This window comes from Misgurnus anguillicaudatus, chromosome 13 (genome assembly GCF_027580225.2).
Source record: "Misgurnus anguillicaudatus chromosome 13, ASM2758022v2, whole genome shotgun sequence".
Classification (NCBI taxonomy): Eukaryota; Metazoa; Chordata; class Actinopteri; order Cypriniformes; family Cobitidae; genus Misgurnus; species Misgurnus anguillicaudatus.
This window is the reverse complement of record NC_073349.2, coordinates 30,554,952-30,580,174: the sequence shown is the minus strand read 5'-3', so window position 1 is coordinate 30,580,174 and position 25,223 is coordinate 30,554,952. Positions and strand designations below refer to the sequence as shown.

The 25,223-nt window shown below is 37.2% G+C and overlaps 1 protein-coding gene across 3 annotated transcripts in view; it reads left to right on the top strand.

Annotated features, from left to right (window-relative positions):
- Positions 1-25,223, top strand: part of scube3 (signal peptide, CUB domain, EGF-like 3) — a 121,669-nt gene that overhangs the window by 57,205 nt on the left and 39,241 nt on the right. For all 3 annotated transcript variants that reach the window (XM_055187823.2, XM_055187824.2, XM_055187822.2), the window contains exons 5-6: positions 15,720-15,863; positions 16,041-16,157. In XM_055187823.2, the coding sequence (XP_055043798.1) occupies positions 15,720-15,863; positions 16,041-16,157 (261 nt within the window). The remainder of the gene's footprint in view (positions 1-15,719; positions 15,864-16,040; positions 16,158-25,223) is intronic.

Here is a 25,223-nt window from a genome sequence, read left to right as displayed (position 1 = left end):
AATGTATGTAAGATCAAACAGTAATGAATTCATAATAACGACCGACTTGAAACTAAGGGTTTGACTGACTCAGACTTCGCTCCGCATGGGGTTTTAACGCCTTTTTTCTGTAGGATATTTTTTAAGAAGAATGTAAAAAATATATATTTTTTACAATGTTTTCAACTTAAAAATACATACATACATACATATTATAACTTTAGCTTGTTGTGGATATTTCCTAATTATAAGCCTTCTGTGAAATTATGACAAAATGAAAAATACGAAAGACGCATGTCTTAATTAACATAATTAAAATAAACGAATATTCGAATATTCGTTCTTTATAAGCTTAAATATTCGAATAGTAAATTACTGGAAAATGCCCATCCCTAGTTGTAATGGTATACCAGTGTGGCGGTATACCTTGATATTAACTTTTACGATTGTCATACGGTAAACATTTGCTTATACACGGTTTTGGAAAAAAAATAAAGCAGATCTCATGCAACTTCATTTGGCATGACTGCTAGACTCCTTTCGTTTATGTACAGCAGAGAAAATGTCAGAGACTACAAATTCTAACCTCTATCCCCCACCAGAAAAAAAGTTAAATTCTACAGTATGGGAATACTTTAAGTATACGAAAAACAAATGTGGGGTTGTCCTTGAAGGTGGATATCCAGTTTGCAAGAAATATGGATGAAGAGTGGCTGCAAAAAGAGGAACTAAAGCCCATTTACGTGATTTACTTTACAAATCAATTTAAGTTGATTATACTTAGGCCATATAATTAAAACTATACATTTCACTCACTATATGACGATGTGAACAAATGAATATATCCAGAACAGCTCTGAGAGAATTTAATGAGTATTTTATCATTTTATTTAAAAGAATAAAATTAAAAATAGTAATAAATTAAGAATCAAAGTTTACTTTTTCGAAAGTGTATTTTTTCCCAAAAAAGTTTGATATAAACCATATGTTCAACCCAAAACCCCTATCTGTTTTTTATTAATTTAAGGGTCATTGTAGCTAATGATAATAAAAATAAAAAGTGTTTAATACCGGCAAACCGCGAAACCGTGATAGTTTCTGAGACGATTATCATACCGTGGAAATCTCATACCATTACAACCCTACTTAGAATCAAACCTCAAAATGTAGTCAGGACCGATGCAGGCTTAAAACGAAGTGGGAGATGAAATTACCCAGGATACCTTGCGAGCTAGTCAAACTTTTCGACCAAGATGGCGGACGCCGCTGGAAAAGAACAACTATATTTTCGCAAATAAGTATGTTAACATTCTGGAAATTGTTGAAATATGTTAGTTTGAACACGAGTTTTGTGTTCGTGAAGTTTTGATCACTAATGTTTGAAAATATTTCACGAAGCTATCTGACGACGTCTCCCGACTGCTTCGAGAGAGTCTGTCCATCATATATACATCTGATCTGGGAAGTTTTGTCAATATTCACATGAACATGTTTAACCCGGGCTCATCGAGAGTTCAATCATATCAATAATAATCACGCTGCATGTGACGTAAGTGAGCACGTTCGCTACGCTAGTTTCCATATAGTGGTGTCCCATTTCATAGAGAAAGATTTGAACCCCCACTTCCCTCGTTTAGGGGACTTTACTGTTGAGGGCACTCAAAATCAAGTAGAAGTTTTAAGGGGGTAGAAATGGGACGGGGCCTGAAATCTTTGTATTGATAGTGTCAAAGCTTTCAGAAGGATCAGAACATGTTGATGTCAAACGTTTAATGCAGTCTTGCTGAAAGCTAATTGGTTGAATTGGTGTTGCATCACTGAGGTGCTTCTCATGTCGCTTGTTTGTGTATCTCACACCTGTGAAGTACATGCAGCTTTTAAAGGTAATGAATCTCAACACATGTGTTTCGTGTTGTGGTCAGCGCTGCGTCATTAAAAAAGCTGCTTTCTTCATCTTTAAGTCTTATTTGTTTCAAGAGTCAGATGACAGACCGAGTGCAGACGTCCCAATTCAAGTATAGCTGACATGACTGCGCGCACACACACACTCATGTAGACACACACAGGCTCTCACATTATAAACACGCACACATGCATACACACACATCATAAACAATCACACACACTGTTTCTCTCTTGATCTCACACAAACGCATACCTTAAACAAACACACATACTCACGCAGACGCACACACACATTTTCTCACTTCATAAACAAACGCACAAACACACACCTCATAAACAACTAAACACACACACACACTCATAATTAGGACTGTGACTGTTGTCATAACCACAGCGGTGGTGCAGCGTCATCACGGTGGTGAAATGCGACCCATGGTGGTGTGCACGTCACAAACTATGAAAAATGTAAAGTACAGTCTCGCCCAGCGAGAGGTCTTCAAGTTTGTGTGACCGCAAACAGTTCCTTACACTACAAAAAATGACTTTCTTAGTATTTTTGTCTTGTTGTTACTAAAAATATCAAAAATTTCTTAAATTAAGATGTATTTTCTTGATGAGCAAAATTACACAAGAAAATATGTTTAGTTTTTAGACCAAAAATATCAGATTTGATATCAAAGTGATTTTGTGCATAAACAAGCAAAAAAAATCTGCCAATGGGTAGGGATGGGCGATATGGCCTAAAATACATATTGCGTTATACATTGCAGCCTCTTGCGATAGCGATATGTATTGCGATATAATACTTTCAATAGACACGTTTCAGAACAGGTTATATAGACCCTTACAAAAGCCAAACTGCTAAAATGTAAAAGTAAACTGTTATGGCCAGATTAGTCTTGTTACCTCTCTTAGCTGGAACTTTTGCCTGACACACTCTACAGCATATATATTATTGTATATTACCATAATGCCAATTTCGCGCGTGGAGCAGCAGTTAACTTATGTAACTTATGGCTTAAATCCAAAAAATAGATGTTGCATCTGTCTTTTTCACGAGTTCCTCTGTTTCACAGACGCTTTCATCCATGTTTATTCGGCTGCAGCTCGTGGCTCTTAAGTTCGCGGGTAGATTGTGTCATCAACACGCATTATCGCGATAGTGCAATAGATTTTAAATCTCTATCGTATGCCAATTTTCTATTGTTTATATTGCATATCGTTTATATTGCCCATCCCTACCAATGGGTTAAGCAAATTTTTCTTGAATTTTTCTTGAATTTAGTGTTTAAGAAAAATGTTCAAGATATTTTGCTTACCCCATTGGCAGACTTTTTTGCTTATTTTATGCACAAAATTACTTAAATTTGATATTTTTTGGTCTAATAACTAGACTTATTTTCTTGCGTCTAGGTCTGGGATAAACGATTATTTTTTAACGATTAATCTAGCGATTATTTTTCAATGCATCTATTAATCAAACGATTTATTCAGTGTGATTCGATTTCGATTCGATCTCGATTATGTCCCCATTAGTTAACTAATAGCAATTTAAACACTGCAAAAATTATTTTCAAGAAAAATATTGCTTAGTATTTTTGTCTAGTTTTCAGTAAAAATATCTTAAATTAAGATGCCTTTTCTTGATGAGCAAAACGACCCAGTTTTTACACTAAAAATATCACATTTAAGTGATTTTGTGCATAAAACAAGCAAAAAAAAATCTGCCAATGGGGTAAGCAAAATTTTCTTGAAATTTTCTTGAATTTAGTGTTTAAGAAAAATTTTCAAGATTTTTTTGCTTACCCCATTGGCAGATTTTTTGCTTGTTTTATGCACAAAATCACTTAAATTTGATATTTAAGTCATTATGTTGAGGCGTTGTCCCATCCCGACTTGGGTCGTTTTGCTCATCAAGAAAAAGAGTTTTAATTTAAGATTTTTTTTTATATTTTTCCTAAAAAAACAAGACAAAAATACTACGATTTTTTTCTTGAATTTTTTTTTTTGCAGTGTAGGTGTCGATCCCATGGGTGCTCTGGGGCTCGCCTCGAGCATCCTCCAAAATGACCAAGCATGTATGCTCAATTGCTTCACATTTAAAATCTAAAACCATGCGGGAAACATGACCACATCGCTTTCCTCTTTTTTTATGCGCTTGGGCGCCCCAAAGCGTCTGCCATTGCTAAGTAACCTAAGCATTGCTTGACGTTGTGACAACCACCCAATGGCATAAAAAGAAACTGGCGCCTATGAACACGCATGTTTGTTAAAAAACGTATATCTGACCTTCGTTTACATTTTTATATTTCAAAATATATGTATGCATTATATGTAAGCCCATATGCATTAATGCGCACATACACGCGTTTTATAACCACCGGGGTGAATTGATGCATTACCATTGTGGTGGTAAAATATTGGCACTGTCACAGCCCTACTCGTAATACACGAACACACACACTTGTACAATTTGTCGAATCACACACACACACACACACACACACGCACACACGCGCACACACACACTGGTTCTTACATTACAAATGAACTGGAGCAATAATGTCTGTTTTATTTTCCATCATAGCCAGAATTCAATAACATATATAAAGGAAATGTTGAGTGCATATGTTATACTTTCCTTTGTTAAATTGCAAAAACAATAATCACTCAATGTTTCACTAAGCACTAAACAATTTCCTTTTCAATATCATTTATCTCATGTCCTTACAATATGAAAATAGCTTGCAAGTAAAATAGCATTTTTAGGAAATTGATTTGATAGTTAGTATCAGATGTTGTGATTTTGTAAACTTACAAAATGTCCTCTATATAGACAGCCCTTTTGAATAAACATCACTCACTTGATATGTGAAAGTAAAACAAATGAAACATTTGAAATGATTCTGCTTTATGACATCTGGCAGTTTGACTTCCTAATGTTTTGCATTGCCAATCTGAAGAAAACCCAAAGAGAGTTCAGAAGAGCGCAGGTCTAATTTGGCCATTGCATTTGAAAGTATCCCAGCGACGCATACGAGAATTCACATCATTACCGAACCATGCGAGGATTGTTTTTGGAGCGCATGCTGTACATAAATAAACGCATAATTGCTAGTCATCAAAGGTGCTTGTCACATGTAATTACAGAATCTCTAGGAGTTCGTGCTAAACTACGCCCGAGGAGCTCGCGTCCAGGCTAACCAACACCCAACGGCCTGAAAGTTTCTCTCCAAACTTTTTTTTCAAAACTGTCATATTAAAGTTTATTTCTAAACTTCTCTCTGATCCTCGACTGTCAAACAGCAACCCGCACTACTTACGGTAATTTTCTCAGATTCATAACCTCATCAAACTCGGAAAGCTCATCGCTTTGGGCTAGAAAGAAGAGAAGACAAAGCTCTGCCAAAACGAAATTGCTTTTGATGGAGATGACAGAACACAATTCTGTAACTTTTTATGATCAGAGCAGCATGCAAATTCTTCTTGCCTGCGTAGAATCAGATCTACTGATGTATTTGTTCAACAAACATAATATGAGGTGGTTAAACAGTGGACGGTCTTTTTGCCCTCAGTCTTCCTGTCTGAATTAATTATGCTCAGCTGAAAGAGAACCCTGAAAAGAATACTAGTTAGCAAGTAGTCACTTATCAGTATTAATAATAATATTTATGAGGTTTGTTTAACCCTTGATCTATTTTAAGGCTGCAACTAATGATTATTTTGATAACCGATTAATCGGATAATTATTTGTACGATTAATTGGATAAAACCTAAAGCTCTATTCAATAAGTTTTTTTTTTACTTATTATAGCTGAATTAAACCCTAAATCGGGGTATTCATGTGTAAAGGTGTACTTAAAGGAATACTCCACTTAAAAAAAAGTCAATATACTCACCCCAATGTCATCCAAAATGTTTGTGTCTTTCTTTGTTTAGTCAAGAATAAAATAAGTTTTTTTGAGGATTTTTTTCAATTTAATACTTTATTGGACCTGAACAGTTTACAGTTTAAATGCAATTTTAAAATTGCAGTTTTAATGTAGCTTCAAAGGCCTCTAAACAATCCCAACCGAGGCATAAGGGTCTTATTTAGCAAATCGATTGTCATTTTTGGCAAGAAAATAGTACTTTTAAACCACAACTTCCCATCTTGCAATAGCCATGTGAGGCGCCAGCGCGACCTTACATATTACGTAATCACGTCGAAAAGTCACGCATGGCGTATGTGAAACTACTGCTCCAGTTTACAAGTGTGGAGAAAGAGGAGCATTCAGACGTTGTTGTATGTGGAATGATACTAATTAATGTCTTTGCGTCAGTTTATTGTTTAAAATGATTCGCAATTGTGCGTTTCACATATATAATGCGTGACCTTTTGATGTGATTGAGTAATACATAAGGTTGCACTGGCGTGTCACACACACATTTTTTATTTTTCTTGCCAAAAATGACAATCGTTTCACTAGATAATTGTGCCTCAGTTGGGATTGTTTTAAGCCCGTTGAAACGGCAATTTTAAACTCCGTTGAAACCGTAAAGTCTACTAAATTTAGAAAAATCATGGAATATTTTCCTCAAAAAACGTAATTTCTTCTCGACTATAAAAAGAAAGACATCAACATTTTAAATGACATGAGGGTTAGTAAATTGGTGGCGTATTCCTTAAATTGCTAAATCCACACATTGAGTTTTACTAATTTAATCTTTAATTAAAATGTTTGTCCAGTTCGTAAAAGGTAAAACGTCTTTATATGTCAAAACATAAATAAAGAAAATGTATTGAATTGTAATTTTTTTCACTGATGAATAAACTTATTTTGATCCGCAACTTTAGACCTTCAAATTTTTTTCTTTCTTTGAACAAAAAGTAGGAGAAGCGCGAGACTTTATAACCGCGCACCTCGTACTGTATGAAGCAGACGCACGACTGCTTTAGTGGTGGGAACAACCGTGGTGCCGAAGCATGTGGCATCACAGACCAACTAATCGATAATGACATTCGTTTCATATTCGGTTATTAATGATTTTATCGATTAATTGTTGCAGAAGTATAAAACTTCAGCGTACTGTATAATATAAATGGTCAAGCTTGTATTTATATCAACATACTCAAAATAGTAATGAGCAGTCATCTTAATAGTTTGCAGAGCACGCTCGCTTCAGTTATAGACCTCAGTTCCAGTTCTTCTCTGGCATTTATATCAACTTGTTAAACTTTAAATAGTCCCGTTGAATTGAATAATTGTCCTGCGTTTATGTGCTAGATGTAAAACTATGGGAGTCGAGTGCAAAAGCTACATGCATTCACCTTTTTTCTTTATTGCAATGACCTTTATCGTTTAGCATGTGTTTCACATATTATGTATAGGTATTTTCTGAGTTTACAATATAATTTAGTCTGCAGTAAGAGAGGTTAATAACGGGTCTCAGCGTTGTAGACTTTATGCACTAGACACCCCATAAATTCAGTTTTATACGCTACGGGAACAGAATAGGTGTTGGCCTTAATTGCTTACAGGTCACATTAAATACACCATGTGGTAAACGTGGTGAACTGAATGGCGATCTCCACGGCAACCATCTGTGACGTAACGTTGGATTTATATCTGCTGTGAACGATTTCACAGAAGACTAAAATTGTTTGATATGTTGATGTTTTGTATTTATTTGTACTTTCCTTTGTGCTCTGGGTCATAATAGGTCAATCGGTATATTAGGCGGTTTCTGTGCCGTTGAGCGTACTATAGTTCGATATGCTCTGTTATGTTTGTTTGGAGAGAAGTTTGTGTTACACAACGCACACAAAAGACAGATTTGCAGGTTTGCCGTCGACTTATGGGAAAAGTCACATCTGTAAGTGAACGTTCTCTTTGGTTCAGAGGTTCTGAGAAGAATTGTTTACACATCAACCAACAACTAGTTAGTAGAGCGCTGCAGTGTCAATGTTAGAGGTGCTGAAAACGACAACTTCAAGAGTACACACACATCTGATGGCGTTCTCCGTGTCAGATTGATGTTATTGTTGGTATAAAGATCTGAGAATTCCTGCAGAAATCACTTTGGTATCACTTTGGTACGTTTTATCTGTTTGTCTACGTAAAAATCACCTGCCCTTGGGCTCATGCTACGATTTGCAGAATAAAAATTTGGACCTGGGTTGTAAACTTTATGCATAAAGATTGTTTTATGTTTTCACTTTTAAAAAAAGTTTAAAATATTTATTTATTGGCAGCAAAAGTTATAAAGAAAGACCTCTTAAAGGGATAGTTCACCCAAAAATAAAAATTCATCATTTACTTGTTCATCATTTATTTTTTAATGATGAGCAAGAAGGAAGATATTTTGAGGAATGTTTGTAACCAAACTGATCAGATGTCCCATTGACTACCATAGTATCCCCCCCCCCCCCCTTTGAAAGTCAGTGGGGCCTCTGATCGGTTTGGTTACAAACAATCCTCAAAATATCTTCCTTCTTGTCTTATCTTCCATCAGAACAAATTATACAGGTTTGTAACAGTATGAGAGTGAGTAAGGGGCTGGACACACCAAAACTTTTAAACGCGGCTGAAAACACTTTGAGGACGCCGAATACCAGCTGTTTTTCAGCTGAGTGCCAGCTTTCTTCAGCTGAGCGCTTTGGTAGCTCTGATACGTCATCTGTGAGACGGTTGGTTGCTGTGATACTTGTCCCGCCCCTCCTCCACTGTGATTGGACAGCCGCGTGAGAACTGACATTGACGAGCGGAGCTTTTTACCGAAAGTTGAATGGTTTTCAACTCGGCGCTCATCGCTGAGCGCGGAAAAACCGCCGGGCGCCGGTTTTCAGCGCGGAAGGAAACAGCTAGCTGCTAGCTTATTTGAAAAACGCAGAGCTTCCATTGGAAACAATTGAAAACCTGCGCCGGCCGCGGGCGTAAAAGCGTTGGTGTGCACGCCCCCTAAATGATGACAGACGTTTTATTTTTAGAGTAAACTATCCCTTTAATTGTGATGTTGTATATTGTAGAGCGTATAAGAAATGCAGAAAAACTATTCAATGGTGGCTTGTTAATACCCAACTATAGGGGTGGAAACAATCCAGCATTGGGTTATTTTTAACCCAGCATTGGTGTGTTCTGTCTAATATTTTAAAAGTGTGAACCCTTTAAATTGGAAAGGATTTTGATTGGCTGTCAAAGTTTTATTATTTGCCAGTTGGATTATTTTCAACCCAGCATTGGGTGAAAAAGGGACAAACCCAACCTATTGGGTTGTAATTTAACCTACTGTATGCTGGATTGTTTGGTCAAATATAAACATTTTCTGGATTTATTTAACCCAACGGCTAGGTTTATCTGGTTTTGACCCAACGCTGGGTTGAAAATAAGCCAGCATTTTCATTTTTTTTTTATGTGATCCAGGTTAAAGTCTCATAATGTAATAATGAGATTTGAAGCATCACAGTTTAATTTCACTCTTTGATTTCAATTTTTTACATGATCTTACTCAAGATATCAAGGTTATATTTTCAAAAAATGTTCTTTACATTACGTAGGATGATTTTATACTGACTTGAAACTGTAAATTAAGTCATAAAAATGACTTTAGCAAAGATTTTTACAACTTGTTTTTTTCGGGTCCAAAGAAATGGACCCCACCCAAAATGACCCGAATCACTTTTTACCCGACATACATAAATAATTTTTTTTAAAGAAAGACCCGACACAAGACAAACCCGTCAAAATTAGACCCCAGTCCGACCCGCCCAAGTGTCATCTTTTTAAAGGCAGGGTGCATGATCTGAATCATGACATGATTTGAAATCACCTAAACAAACACGCCCCACCCCAATAGAATCTGGACCTTCTTTTGATAGACCCGCCCCACACATACGCATCCCAGGCAACGATGTTGGTTAGTAGACACACCCCTTAATGCTGATTGGCTACAGGTGTGTTTTGGTAGTCGGCCCAAATCCCTTTGAAGTGTTTTTCAAAAATCACATACCCCGCCTTTAACTTGACTGGACCCAAAAGTCAGTCAGACAACCTAGAAACCAATTTGGCCAGCTGCTCCATTTATTTTAATTTGTTATCTGATAACAACACCAAGGTAACCGCTTACAGTGTGTATTCAAAATTAGCAAACGATCAAAAGATTAATAACGATTATTCGTGTACAAAATAAAAGTTTGTTTGTGCATACTATATTTGTGTGTGTATTGTGTGTAATTATCACCTATTTATAAATACACACATGCATTTAAGAAAAATATCATATAAAAATATATAAAAATTTAAATTAATATTTATATACATGTAAATGTTTCTTAAATACATATACACACATACAGTGCAAAAATATATATATTATGCAAAAAAACTTTTATTTTGTATGCGATTAATCGCGATTAATCTTTTGACGGCACTAGCAAAAACACATTCATTTTAAATAACCCATGCCGCTAATATTATACCCGACCCGTGTCCGAGGCACGCGTGAAACTTTTAGATCTGAATTGGGTTGGACCTCGGGTTTTCTGTTCTAAGTGGACCCATGAAGACCTTTACTCTACACACCTCACATCTGAGTGTTTGTTTATTCAGTATTTCAGCTTGCTTTATTTATGCTTTGAACTACCCTGTAGCACTCTCAGATCTGTTTAACACATGTTTACATTTTGTAAAATGAGAAGAGAAATATATAGAGATAGCATTTTTAACATCACGGCGGTTAAGTGGGAGAAGTCGGACCTTTCATAACATTCTGTTTGTCAAACTTGTAATTATGAGTTTGGAAAAGACCATGGTTTTTACTAGTCGGAAACACATAATAACAGTAATTCTGTTAAGAGTTAAATTCAGAAGCAGGTCAAATTTTCTGGAGTTATCAGGGTCGTCAAAATTGGATTTTAGGGTGTGTTGTGATGGTTTGTTAGAGAATGCTTTGCAAAGAAAATGTCATTTACTAGCGCGTAATTTTACCGGTGTTAAATCCTTCCTGGCCGTCACTCAATAAATCTTGCCATATTTTTCTGCCCTCCACATACAGTATAGACTTGTTTAACAGGCCTATATGTTTTTTTTTAAATACACTGGGGGTAGAAGCACAGACCCTAATCGGACACTTTTTATTCCCTTCAAATGCCTTTTCCATCGTTTTTCCAAACTTTAGTGTAAATTTCTTCCTATTTCCGATCGTGAACCCCATTTTTCTTGAGGCCGGAGTCTCAGGAGTGATTGAAATAACGTTCGTAATGATACAAACGTATGAATTGGTCAGGGAGTTTCGTGGTGACCTCAGAAGGTCGGCTACACCTCCGGGTGGAAAAAAGCCTCATTGTATTAGCACTTGAAGATTTTACAGCTCATTTGCACGTCTCCGGTCCGGCTTCTGACCGTGATGAATAAATCTGCAGAACTGAGAGTCACAGACCGTGTGTAAATGATATGCCTTTATGAACTTGCATGACCTGCGTGTCATTTTTGAGTCCTACATAAAGTGCGGCATGCATTATATATGGTTTCTGTCAAACCGTCGCAATTTTCGCTGTCTTCTCTCATAAAAATCTCACAGGATCATTAGATTCACGGATTTGTCTGTAGCGTACCAGCTAACAAGTTTCTCCGTTTGTTCATTTATCAGAGGAACGTGGAAATGCGCAGCACAAAACCTGAACGGCTTATTCTCAAAGCTCAAAGTTTGTCAAGCTGAATGACTTTCAGGCACTTTGTGAAATGCGAGAGAGAGAATTAGAGAAACTAGAAGGTTCTTCAGACATCAGCTCCCAAGAGCCAGAGAATAAAAATGGTGCAGTTTTGTTTTTTGGCAGCAGAAATGGAAAACAAAAGGTTTGAATTAATTAAAGTGATTCGAGCAGATGTGAAAGGTTGTGAATTACTAATTGAAACCAAAACGTTCAGCCCTGTCGCCCCTCTGTCCACATTTGTCAGCGGTTTGTAGCTGTTTAAGGGGAAAGGTTTCCTGTAAAGTGTACACAGAGGATCAGCTAAAAACTGCCTTCTGGGTCTTTGTGTATCTCTGTGTGCGTGCGTGCGTGTGTGCGTGCGTGTGTGTGTGTGTTTGCTATCTTTAAGCAGTTTAAATTGTTTTTGAAAGATTTGTTCATTGTTTACTTAAAGGATTACTCCACTTTCGTAAAAAAAATCCTCATAATTTACTCACTCACATGTCATCTAAGATGTTTATGTCTTTCTTTGTTCAGTCGAAAAGAAATGTAAGTTTTTTGAGGAAAACATTCCAGGATTTTTCTCTATTTAGTGGACTTTAGTGGACCTCAACAGTTTAAAGTTTCTAAGGACTCTAAACGATCCCAACCGAGGCTAAAGGGTCTTATCCTGCAAAACTATCGTCATTTTCACAAAAAAAAGTATTTTTAAACCACAATGTCTTGTTTTGCACTAGCCTTGTGACGCGCCAGTGCGACCTTATGTATTACGTAATCATGTCGAAAGGTCACGCGTTACATATGTGAAACGCACACTTACGGACCATTTTTGACAATTAACTGACAAAAAGATATTAATTAATATTATTCCGCATACAACAACGTCACAGTGGTCCTCTTTTTTCACATTTGTAAACACTGGAGCGGTAGTTTCGAAAACATCATGCATGACTTTTCGATGTGATTACGTAATAAGTAAGGTTGCGCTGGTGCATCACACGGCTGGCGCAAGACAAGAAGTTGTGGTTTAAAAGTACTTTTTTTTAAACGACGATCTTTTCACTAGATAAGCTACATTGAAACTGTAAACTATTGAGGTCCAATAAAGTCAACTGTACGGAGAAAAATCCTGGAATGTGTCCGGCACATCCGAACGCTAGAGGGCGCTCTCATGCGGAAACTCCCTTTGTGCCACAGAAGAAGTAGCGTTACAAATGCTATTCCAGGAAATGTCTAGAGGCATATTAATATCGCTGTTCTTCAAATTGTTTCGGGTATTTTCATGATAATAAAGAATATTTTGAATGATTTTGTTTAACGAGTGTTGCTTTTTTAACTCATTCACCGCCAGCCTTTTTGAGAAAAGTTGCCCACCTGCATTTTTGTGATTTTAACAAAATTTTCACAAAATTCCTTGCAGGAAAAATTATTTTCTATAAATATATAAACATACAAGTTATATCAAATTAAAGAACACACCCTCTGCTTTCAAACAAACAATAAACAAACAAACAAACAAACAAAATGGGGAAAAACGTTTCATTATATATTTACTTTTTCTACTTAATTTAACCACTGAAATATGGATATTTATCTTCAAAAATACAACATTTTGAGCAAAACGCTTAAAAAATTGCGTTTTTGTAAAGGAATTTATTTTAGAGATCAGACTCAGAATGACTATCAAACATAAAGGCAGTTAAAATAAATCATTAAATCTTTTTAACTTCCGTTTTTGATAAAAGGGGTATTACACTTTCACTTTGAAATTCGTCCAGAAAGGCATATTTATTAGTTAAATATGAACTCATAAATGACGAGATAACTCGTCAATGGCGGTGAATGAGTTAAATGCATTATCCGACTCATAATGATTTTAGATTGATAAGGACTTCCTACTAGAGGTCTTCACGGGTCCACTTAGATCCGAAAACCTGAGGTCCGACCCGAGATCCGTTCGGGTCTAAAAGTTTCACATGTGCCTCGGACACGGGTCGGGTACAATAATAGCGGCATCGGGTCTCGGGTAATTTAAAAATGAATGTGTTTTTTTCCGAACAGACCCGAGAAGACCCGAACTCTCTCGCCTGTGTGCGTCAATGTCCTTTTCAAACCTCTCATCTGTTTGCAAAGAGCGCTTGCGACATTGTGTGGTTGTCCGAAGGTTCATTTTCGTTGAGACAAACATGTCAGTCAATTATAAATGTACATTTTAGCGGTTACGTTGGTGTCGTTGTCAGATAACAAAGTAAAACGAATGGAGCAGCTCACCAAATTGGTTGCAAGGCCACCGGAGTTTCTTTCTGTCTGACTGCTGCGCGTGGGTCTGCAGAATGCACACGCGTTAGTGCCGTTAAAAAAATGTTTTGACTAGTTCGGGTCGGACTCGGGTCTAATTTTCTCGGGTTTGTCTCGGGTCGGGTCTTTCTTTAAAAAAAATTATTTATGCACGTCGGGTTCGGGTATGAAGTGTTTCGGTCATTTCGGGTCGGGTACATTTCTTTGGACCCGAGAAGACCTCTACTTCCTACTGACCAAATGGCATAGTACACGCACAAGTTGTGCATGAAAAAAGAATCGCAGCCTTGCTCGATTCAAAATCCGTTTCAGACAGGCATTTTTAATGGGACACGTGATTTAATCGTTACATTCCTAATTATAAATGTTAAAAATGTATTGCTGAAACCCAATCTCGGTTCAGGATTATTTGGGCGGGGCTAAAACTGTGGCTCGATGACACACCGGAGCCATCAATAGGGTGACCATACGCGCCATTGTTCCCGGACGCATTCCGTCCAGGATTTCGGTGCTTCTTCCGGAAGTCGTATTTGTTGACCGCATATACGCCATTCAGTTAAAAGCATAAGATATACAATCGTAATTTCATTCTTACCTTAAAATGTAACGGTTGCTTTTCTGTAATAATAATAATAATCCTCGAACACAAAATCCTGGACGGGATGCATCCGGGATGAATGGCACGTATGGTCACCCTAGCCATCGATCATGGCCCCGCCCCAACACAATCTCGAGCATCCATTCAGGTTGTAGTGGCATTTGAAAGTTAAAGCCTGGGTGCATAATTTTTAAAAACACTTTTGGGAGTCAGGGTGAGTACCAAAACACACTTGTAGCCAATCAGCAGTAAGGGGCGTGTCTACTAACCGACATCATTGCCTTGGTTGCATATGTGTGGGGCGGGTCTATCAAAAGAAGGTCTAGATTCTATTAGTGTAGGGGTGTGATTGTTTAGGTGATTTCAAATGTCAACTTTGGCTTTCAGAGATCATGCACCCCGCCTTTAAGTCTGAAAGCAGCATTCTCGAGAGTGGGTGTGGTTTCAGTGCTGACAGTGGACACGCCCTCATCGTTTGAGAGCAGAGAATCCTGACTTTTTTTTTTTTGGCGTTCTTTTTAATCATTTCAATTTGTCTGGGTGGTTTATAACACATTTTTGGTGGGGTCACAAACTGAGAACACATTTAATATCAGACTTTACAAGGACTTTAATGTTGTATACCACAATTCAGTGCGTGCCAGTTCTGAGCTGATGTGATGTTTTCACATTTTATAGATAAGTACTTTTACTTTATGTTCTCAATAGGCTATTTTTATATTAAAAAGTCAAATGTTATACTTTTTTATACTTTTCAACTAAACAACTGTGAACTCAAAGTCTCCTGAGCTAGGAAAGAGCATGACAGTGTGCTATATGCTTTAGTCTTATATAATCACAGATATAGATGTTATGACAGGGTTCAGCTCCTCTGATGTTTTCTCATGGTGCAAGAGGGTCTGTTGACACAGATGCGTCCTAAGGTCTGAAGTCAGTGGGGTCTTCTCTTCTCCTCTTACTGTTTAAACACTGGTGAACATGATTCTGATCTGGGGTCAGTGAAAGCAAAGTAAAACTCATGGCTCAAGTGCATACAAGTTTTAAACCAATGTTAATTCTCACCAGATTGTTACAAATCTAAATTTAGTCCATATATACTAATGTCACACAACACAATTTTATGGCTTTATAAGACTTTGCATAGCCTACTTGGCAAAGTTTTTAAGGTTTGTAAAAATGTGCTAAAGTCTATTTGATATAAAAGTGCTAAACTATATGTAGATAAAGTCATTAATTCATGTTTCCCTGTCTGTTCTTTATGTTCTGCAGTGCGTTTTAATGGAACGAAAGTTGTGCCCACCTGCATGGATAAAAATCACGGCTGTGCTCACATCTGCCGAGAAACTCCCAAGGGAAGCATCTTCTGCGAATGCCGGCCGGGATTTCAGCTCACCAAAGACAACAACTGTAAATGTGAGTCAAATCTCATCGGGCTAATGGAGACATTTGCTGGTATTTGCACAAGAACAGAGATTTGTTGTACCTTTTAATGCAGACATGGAAAGAAGTATTGAACAATGGCCCGATTGTTAGATGATAGAAAGTAACTATAGGGAGAAGTTCACACGCTGATCTTTCTGATCCGTCTAGTGACGTGTAACTATGGTAACGGAGGCTGTCAGCACATCTGTGAGGAGATGGACCACGGGCCCAGATGTTCGTGCCATATGAAGTTTGCTCTACACACCGATGGGAAGACCTGTGTAGGTGAGTTTGTACCCTGTAGTGTAGTTTGATATAAAAGATTATGAAGGCTAAGAGATGTCATGTCAAGGTTTGCTCTCCAGGCACAGTTAAAGGAAATATATTACAGGATTTGGCTTGATTTCGTTCCATTCAGTGTTGTAAATCTACAGTGAAAAATCGAGGATTATGTCCATAAAAATAGTGCGTGAGGATAGTATCTTTAAGTTGTGAGTTTCCATTAGCCTTGTCATGAAAGAGACTTGAAGTGTACGGCATGAAGAGGATGTGTTTGAATATAGATCATTGGATGTAAAGAGTCGTGTTGTGTGGTGTTGTGTTTTGGTCCTCAGTGTTGCTTTCTGTTCTTCTTACATTGATCTGTTTGTCTTTGCATGTCTGCTTTACTCAACACATTTTCTGCTCACGCCGTTTTAAAGGTGCAGTGTGTAAATTTTAGAAGGATCTTTTGAGAGCAATGCAATATAGATAGATAACTATGTTTTCAGTGGTGTATGAAAACCTTACAAAATTAACTGTATTGTTTTTATTACCTTAGAATAAAACGTTTTTATCTACATACACCCTAGGTCCCCTTACATAGAAGCCGCCATTTTGCTCCATCATGTTTCTACAGTAGCCCTAAATCAGTCCTTACAGAAAAAAGCTGAATTTTTTTTATTCTTGCAGGACATTTTCTTAAAAAATGCGATGGAAGATGAGGGATATTTATGCAATTTTATGCGATGAAATTGTGGGGACTTTCCAAAATTGCGGGAACTTGCAAAAACTGTTTGCAGCTTTTCATTGATGTTCACGTCGCATAATTACGTCACTTCCTAACATTCCCATTACAACAGGGGACATGGTTGCACATATGTGAAGCAAAAGCAACATTTTTCAACTTTATGCTAAGATAGAAATGACTTGTTGCGACGAAAATGCGGGGATTATGAAATCATGCAAGCCCCGCATATTTTGCGAGCAGAAATCTGCAACTTATGTGGGCGAAAGTGCGGCAGATTTAAAAAATGCGACCCACGCGGACTTTGGCTGATTATGCATTTAATCATGCGATCGCATAATCACGTTTTTCTGGAGGGACGGCTAAACGGACAAACTGCTCCAGAGTGCAGGCTAACCGCATAAAATTGTCTAAAAGTGGATTGTGACATTCCTAAAATTCACGGGCGGGGATGCGGGAAGATAATTAACTCCGTGCGGACGGGTAGAAAATATAAATATAAATATGTGCAATATTTGTAATTCTAAATTACAATTACACGCCCAACATATGACATTTGACCCATTGCGTCACCACCACTGCGACAGTGCGATCTTTGTTGATGCTTCTCGTAGCCTAGTTGGAGCGAGAGTTGCAGGAGTTGCATAAAGTTTTGCCGTTAATAGCTGGGAACGTCTTCTCTTAAAAAAAGCATTTCGAGACTTGTAGGAGCACTGCAGGGGTTGTGTAGGTAGGTTGTATTTTTTCTTGTTCTGTTTTTCAATAAAATGTCTTTTTGTGTATAGTTATCAGGTTTCATAGCCTATTTAGGTGCCGATGGTAGGTTACTTGAATGGCGCAAAACAAAGCACACTTTAGCCTGTTTCATTAGCACATTCATGACGCTGTTGTGATGTTGAGAGAGGTACGAGATAAAAAATAAGGCACTTGGAATGATTTTAGCATGTGTGATTTATGCGTGTGCAGGTACGGGCCAAATATAAACGGGTCTGTGCGGGTACGGATTTAATTCTGATATTGTGATGGGTCAGATCTGGTGCTGAACTTTCTGGTCTCCAAAAATTGACCCGTGCAGGACTCTGAACTGCTCTATGACGTGTTTGTCCTGTGACGGCTGCCGTAGCTTCCCTATATGCTTCGCAAATGGAGGAGTGCAATTCGCCACCTCACCACTAGATTCTGCTAAAATCTACACACTGCACCTTTAACTTTTCATTTTTCTGATATCTTTCTGCACTGTGATAGTTTAAACTATTCAAATTCTGGGATTAAACAGGTCTGTATTTTGACTTTGGTTAACAGAAAGCCTGTTATTACAATCAGTAACTTTTTGTGTCGTGTGTTACCGTGATAGTTTATGTTGCATGTGACATTTGAGATCCCCTCCTATAGTTGTCAGTAATGGAGAAATGAATTGTTTGGTGATAAATTACTGTTTGGGGGAAAGTGTGGCCTTTATTGTTATCAAGGAAATAAAAATCCCATGATTGCAAATCACAATTTTTCTGGGGCAGCTTTACCCAGACATTGCTTAATGAATACTTTAATACTTTTTGGTCAAACACTTGTGTATATTTTGGCCGTGTCATACTGGGTGTTCGTAGTTTATACATCCATAAATGACACACACCGATACATTTTTACTGCATTGCTTGAAGCTGAAAATGGATCTTGGACTGTTCTCTGTTCTGCCGTATTAGCTGGAAAAGTCATAAAATAACCCGCAGACATCAGTAACTCGTGTCCGCCTCATTCGGCCACATTCAAATAGAAACAAACATACACACACTGTCGAGCCGAGACTATTAACAGCACAATATCAGCTGCCAAAAGATCAGCCAGCGTGTTTTGCTGAGACCTTTCTGCTCAACTCAACCAAAGCAGTGGTTAGTCTGGCCTGTGATGGGTTTCCTGCATGTCTCTCTCTCTCTCTTACTCACTCCCTCGCTCTCAATTTCTCAGCTATTATGTCAAGGTCTCACTGAGATGGCCTGTTATTATCCTTCTATCCCCCCAAACCTCCTAGCAGATCCGCAAATGAGACGTCTGGCTGGTCTGACAGCCCCAAAGACATCATTGAATCCACTGCTGTGGAAACCAACAGGCCACAGAGACCAGAGGCCTGTGGTGAATCTGTCAGGGTCGCACATTCCCCCCCCACAGGAATTCAGATGGAGCATTCGCCGAAGGCTGGGTCGCGGTCGGAAACGCCGCTGGATGGGTCGCTCTCTTTCTCTCGCGCACGAGCTCTAATAGGCCAGAAAGCCACAATAAAACAAGCTGAACTTATTAATGAGCCCCTGTTGAGCGATGGGTTGAAGTCGTGGAGTAATTGATGTGGCTTACCCACAATCCCTTGAGGAAATGGAAACTGCTCGTATGATAAGAGAAGGTGAGAAATGAAGCTAGTTGGGCGCGTTAATGGCTTTGGGTTTGTTTTTATTGAAATGAGCAGAATTCGACTTTTTCTTTTTGATATACAAAGTTCATAGTCAAAATTTATGCACTATGCTTATTGTTGAAAAAATGGTTAAATGCTCCCTCATTTTTAAGTCATTTTGAATAAAACCATCTGCTAAATGAATGAAAGTAAATATTTAAATATACTAAATGTAAAAAAATTGTGTAATTTCTTTTTAGTATTAGATTTCAATTTTTTTAACTATAAAATAATTTAAACTAAACATAAATAAAACTCAAATTAGAAATTCAAACTCAAATATCTGTTGGATAAAAACGATTTGTATACATTTAAGTCAAGTTCATTTATATAGCGCTTTTTACAATGTTGCGTTGTTTTACATAAAGATGAAGAAAATAAACCCCAGTAAACAGGAAAATTATTAAATATACAATATATTGAGAAGAGTATAGACGGTTTCGATGCACGTGCGGTGACGCGATACGCGTCTGGTCGGAACTTTACTTCGGGTTTCAGTTTTTTAATGGTTTGACTAGTTGCTAAACTGAACTCTTGAACAAATACCTCGTCGGAAATAACAAATGTTTTGGTTTCCTAGGTAATCTGCGTGTTGTTTATTTTGCTTGTTATATAAATAAACTATGTTTAAAGTACTTTGTTGTTATTTATTTTTAGCGGAGTTTACCGGAAGTTACTTCTGAAACCGTCTGTATGATATCATTCAAATTTTTGTCCTCATTAATACATTATGATCTAATGAAACGGTATATACTTTTTTCTTTGACTATTGGATGTTCAGTCAATAAATATGATGAATAACAGGCATCATATTAAAACTAGACATGCCTTTCCATCTTACACTATAAAAAGTGAAAAGTTTGCTTAACTTTGGGGGGTGATAACAATCGAAGTAATTTTTTAAGTTGATCCAACTTACTGTAAAAGAAGGGAACACGATAAAATTACAAGGAATTTGCGATAAAATAAACAATGGTGTAAAAAACATAGTCAGTGTAAAGTTCGATATTAAATGTTTTCTCAGTTTGTGACACCACAGAAAATATGATATTAACCACCCCGCCAAATTTGAATGATTTAAATTTTTTTTTAAATAAATAAAATAAATCTTGGAAAAACAGCACTGGGGGCGTGTCCGCTGTCAGTGCTAAAACCACGCCCACTAGTGGGAAAGCTGCATTTTCTCTTAAATTTTAAATAATGCTACAACCTGAACGGATGCTCGTGATTGTGTTAGGGGCGTGGTCATGCTCAGTGGCTCCAGTGTGTCATCGAGCCACCATTTACTGTAAGCCCCGCCCAGATAATCCTGAACACAGAAATATGATAAAAACTGTTTAACTACGTTTCTTTGTAACGTGTTTTAGCAATAAATTTCTACCATTTATAATGTGTTTAGAAACAATTCTGTGAAATGACTTCATGTGGACTTTAAGTGCTCCCCTGCACCACATACCTACAAAATTCAAACAGTGACATCTCTAAGATGTAGCCAGACCTTTATAGGAAAAGCTATATTAACAAAACCCTAAGCTAAGCTAAGGTCAGCAGTCTCCCAGTATAACCAAGCCAACAGTTTCGCCACTTGCAAAGTTTTATGGAGTTATTAATGAGCTGTCATTTTGTCAAAGTAAGCAATATAACCTACAGAGCCAAAAGTGTCTATAGTTGAAGAAACATTCAAAGCAAATTGAGAATAAAAGAGTTCCAGGGATCAGACTCAACACATGTTAAAGACATTTTCAGATGCCATTGCTGTGCTTTGGTTAACAACTGGAACATGACTAACTATAACAAACTTGAGCTGAATTTACCCAGACAGCCTCGCAGAAGTAGTTTGGAATCAGGTTTTGTTTGTCAGCCTTTATTAACATGATTTAAGTGTTAACAATTTCGAATGGCTGGTCATTGTTTTAACCTGATGTCCCCGCACGATGCTTCTTGGACTTTAATCTTGAAATGGCAGTTTAGATCTCACTGGGTGGCTTTTATGTGTTTCTTCACCTGCCCACATCTTCTCTCTCTCTTCATCTTTACCGCTTCACTGCTTCGCTACTGATGCATATCGGACACTCTGTTTATTTTTGCACTTTATTCAGCTTTCATCTTTTACAATCTGTTGCTGCAGTTTTGCGTCGGCAAGTTTAGCGAGTGATCTGTAACAGGGTGGGTTGAGTCTCGAGCGAATGGAGACGAGGATGGTAAACCAAAATGCGCTGGAAAACCTTCACGCGTTTAAAAGAGGACGTCTGTAATACCTGAGGGGGATATCTGTTATTTTTTCACTTTCGGTTGCTTGGCACTGTACTCGGCACCCTTCAGATTATTTACTGTAAATGCTCAGGCCTTTCAAAGTGAGTAGGATATAATGATGATCAGTTTTAAATTGAGTTCAAACTGAATGTAAAAACACATTTAACATTTAGCAAAATGTTTTCCACATGGTTTCAGACAAATTATGGGTCAAGCATAATATTGTGAAGCTTTAAACAGCCACACATTTCTGCAGAACTTCAGTTTTAAGTATGTGAATGATGCTAATCCAAAACAGACGCACACACACAGTCTCAGGTATCATACTGTTTAAAACATTTGTTGGACTTTACTGTAAAGTTAAAACACAGGTAGATTCCCAACCCTAGTACCCACGTGTGCCGCAAGAGGAACCTAAACAGGTTAAATGGGTGCTTGTTATACAAAATTGTAAAACAGAAAGTGTGATTAAATATTATTATTTTTTATATTTTTATATTAATTTATATAGTAATGATACATTTCTTAATTCACTAATACACTGCAAAAAATGACTTTCTTTTCTTGTTTTCTGTAAAAATATCTAACAATTCTTAAATCAAGATGTATTTTCTTAATGAGCAAAATCACTCAAGGAAATAACTCTACTGTAAAAAGTTTTTGTAGAAATGACAGTATTACTGGAAACTAGCTGCCAGTAACTTACTGTAGATTAATATTTATGTTATTAACTGGCAATAGTTTGTTTAAAGTTAAATGAACATGAAACATTTTCAGTTTTTATCTTCTACAGTAAGTTACTGGCAACCAGCCGCATAATTACAGCAAATACAGTTGTGTTCAAAATTATTCAACCCCAACTGAAATTGATTGTTTTGGCCGGTTTGACATTGATTTTGATCATTCAGTCATCCTGCTTACAATTACATCAAAGAGGCATGTGTAGGTCAGACAAATATAACATAACATTTATAATGAAATAACCACAAATGTCTTTTCTGTGCTCACATCATTATCAGTTTTATTCAACCCCCAAGTGACATTCAATCTTAGTACTTCGTACAACATCCTTTTACAGTTAAAACAGCTTTTAAACGTGAAGCAAAGCTTGACACAAGTGTCTTGCAGCGATCTACGGGTATCTTCGCCCATTCATCATGGGCAAAAGCCTCCAGTTCAGTCACATTCTTAGGCTTGCGCACTGCAACTGCTTTCTTTAAGTCCCACCAGAGGTTCTCAATCGGATTTAAGTCTGGTGACTGCGATGGCCACTTCAAAATGTTCCAGCCTTTTTTCTGCAACCATGCTCTAGTGGATTTGGAGGTATGCTTGGGATCATTGTCCTGTTGAAAGGTCCAACGTCTCCCAAGCCTCAGGTTTGTGACGGACTGCAACACATTGTCATCCAATATCTCCTGGTAGTGAAGAGAATTCATGGTACCTTGCACACGCTGAAGTTTCCCTGTACCTGCAGAAGCAAAACAGCCCCAAAGCATGATTGACCCCCCACCATGCTTCACAGTAGGCAAGGTGTTCTTTTCTTCATAGGCCTTGTTTTTCCTCCTCCAAACATAGCGTTGATCCATGGGCCCAAACAGTTCTAATTTTCCACAGAACACTATCCCAAAACTTCTGTGGTTTGTCCACATGACTTTTGGCATACTGCAGTCGACTCTTCTTATTCTTTGGAGACAGCAAGGGGGTGCGCCTGGGAGTTCTGGCATGGAGGCCTTCAGTACGCAGGGTGCGCTGTATTGTCTGAGCAGAAACTTCAGTACCCACATCTGACAAATCTTTTCTCAGTTCCTCAGCAGTCACACGGGGACTTTTTTCCACTCTACGCTTCAAATAGCGCACAGCAGTCGCAGTTAGCATCTTTTTTCTGCCACGACCAGGAAGCGTTTCAACAGTGCCCTTTGCCTTGAATTTGCGAATGATGCTTCCTATGGTGTCTCTTGGTATGTTTAACATCTTTGCAATCTTCTTATAGCCATTGCCCTTCCTGTGAAGATTAATCACCTCTTCTCTTTTCTTCCTGGACCATTCTTTTGACTTCACCATGTTTGTAACCACACCAGTAAATGTTTAGAAGGAGTTGAGTATCACAGTCATTTTAAAGCTGCCTAATTGGTGCTTATTAGGCTTTATTGCTGTTCCCTGACATCCACAGGTGTTTTCAATACCTGATTGAAAACACTTCAATGAACCTCTGTTCTTCAGAGTGGTAGTTCTTTAAGGGGTTGAATAATTGTGTCAATGAAGAATTCACAAAAGAAACTATTATATTACAAAACCAATTGATGTCATTTTAGTTGCATATGGTTCTTTAAGAAGTCATTGTAGGATTTCATTCTGAATACAATTACAAATGTACACTAAATTCCCTAAAACCCCAGCATTGGGGGGTTGAATAATTTTGAACACAACTGTATTTTACAGTGTGGTTTTTAGACAAATAACATAAAATTTAAGTGAATTTGTGCTTAAAACAAGCAAAAAAAATCTGCCAATGGGATAAGAAATTCTAGAATGCTTCTTAAATTAAGAAAATTTTTCAAGATTTATTTCTTATTTTCTTAGGTCATTTTGAAAATGCATCTTAATGTAAGAATTTTTAGATATTTGTTCTGAAAACAAGACAGAATAAGAAAGTATTTTTTGCAGTGCACTACAAAGCATGATTTTCAATAAAAAAAATCTTAAATTAAGATGCTTTTTCTTGATGAGCAAAACGATCTAAGAAAATAAGTCTAGTTTCTAGACCAAAAATATTAAATTTAAGTGATTTTGTGCATAAAACAAGCAAAAAAATCTGCCAATGGGGTAAGCTAATTTTTCTTTCATTTTTCCTAGAATTTAGTGTTTAAGAAAAATGTTGAAGATTTTTTTTCTTACCCCGTTGGCAGATTTTTTTGCTTGTTTTATGCACAAAATCACTTAAATTTGATTATTTATTTATTTTGGTCTAAAAACTAGACTTATTTTCTTGGGTCGTTTTGCTCATCAAGATAAAGCATCTTAATTTAAATATTTTTAGATATTTTTACTGAAAACAAGACAAAAATAGTAAGAATTTTTTTTTGAAAATCATTTTTTGCAGTGTAATCAGAGTTCAGTGTTAAGTGAGTGTCTTGCAAGTATTTTCTGAGCGTGAGCATCTCTTTTACCATAAATCCTTTAGACACATGTGCAGCAGGCTCATGTTTTGAAAAAGGGGCTTGATGCACATGGTTCACATGATGCAACGGACACATATTTTGAAATGACGATCAACACACATGACACTCCGAACACATATTTTGAATTTGCCCCTTGAAAGAGAACCGGCCGCCACTGAAAACAAGTCTATGGCAAGCCATTTTAACATTTTTTCATTTACATTTACTAGTATCTATTTTTTAGGTACTAGTTCTTATTTTTTAGTTACTAGTATCTATTCGATTAGTCAGATTTGACAGTAGAGGACTCACACAGTACTGTGATGTCACGTGTTCTGTGTGGTGCCACATGAAGTCAAGCAAGCCTTTTGGCATTATTAATATAGAGAGACAATGAAAACATTCTGGGAGGGGGGTTGCAAAGACTGGAGCTGATTTATATATTATATACATTTTTAGCTAAATAAATATAGACAGTTATTTTCTAGAAAGCT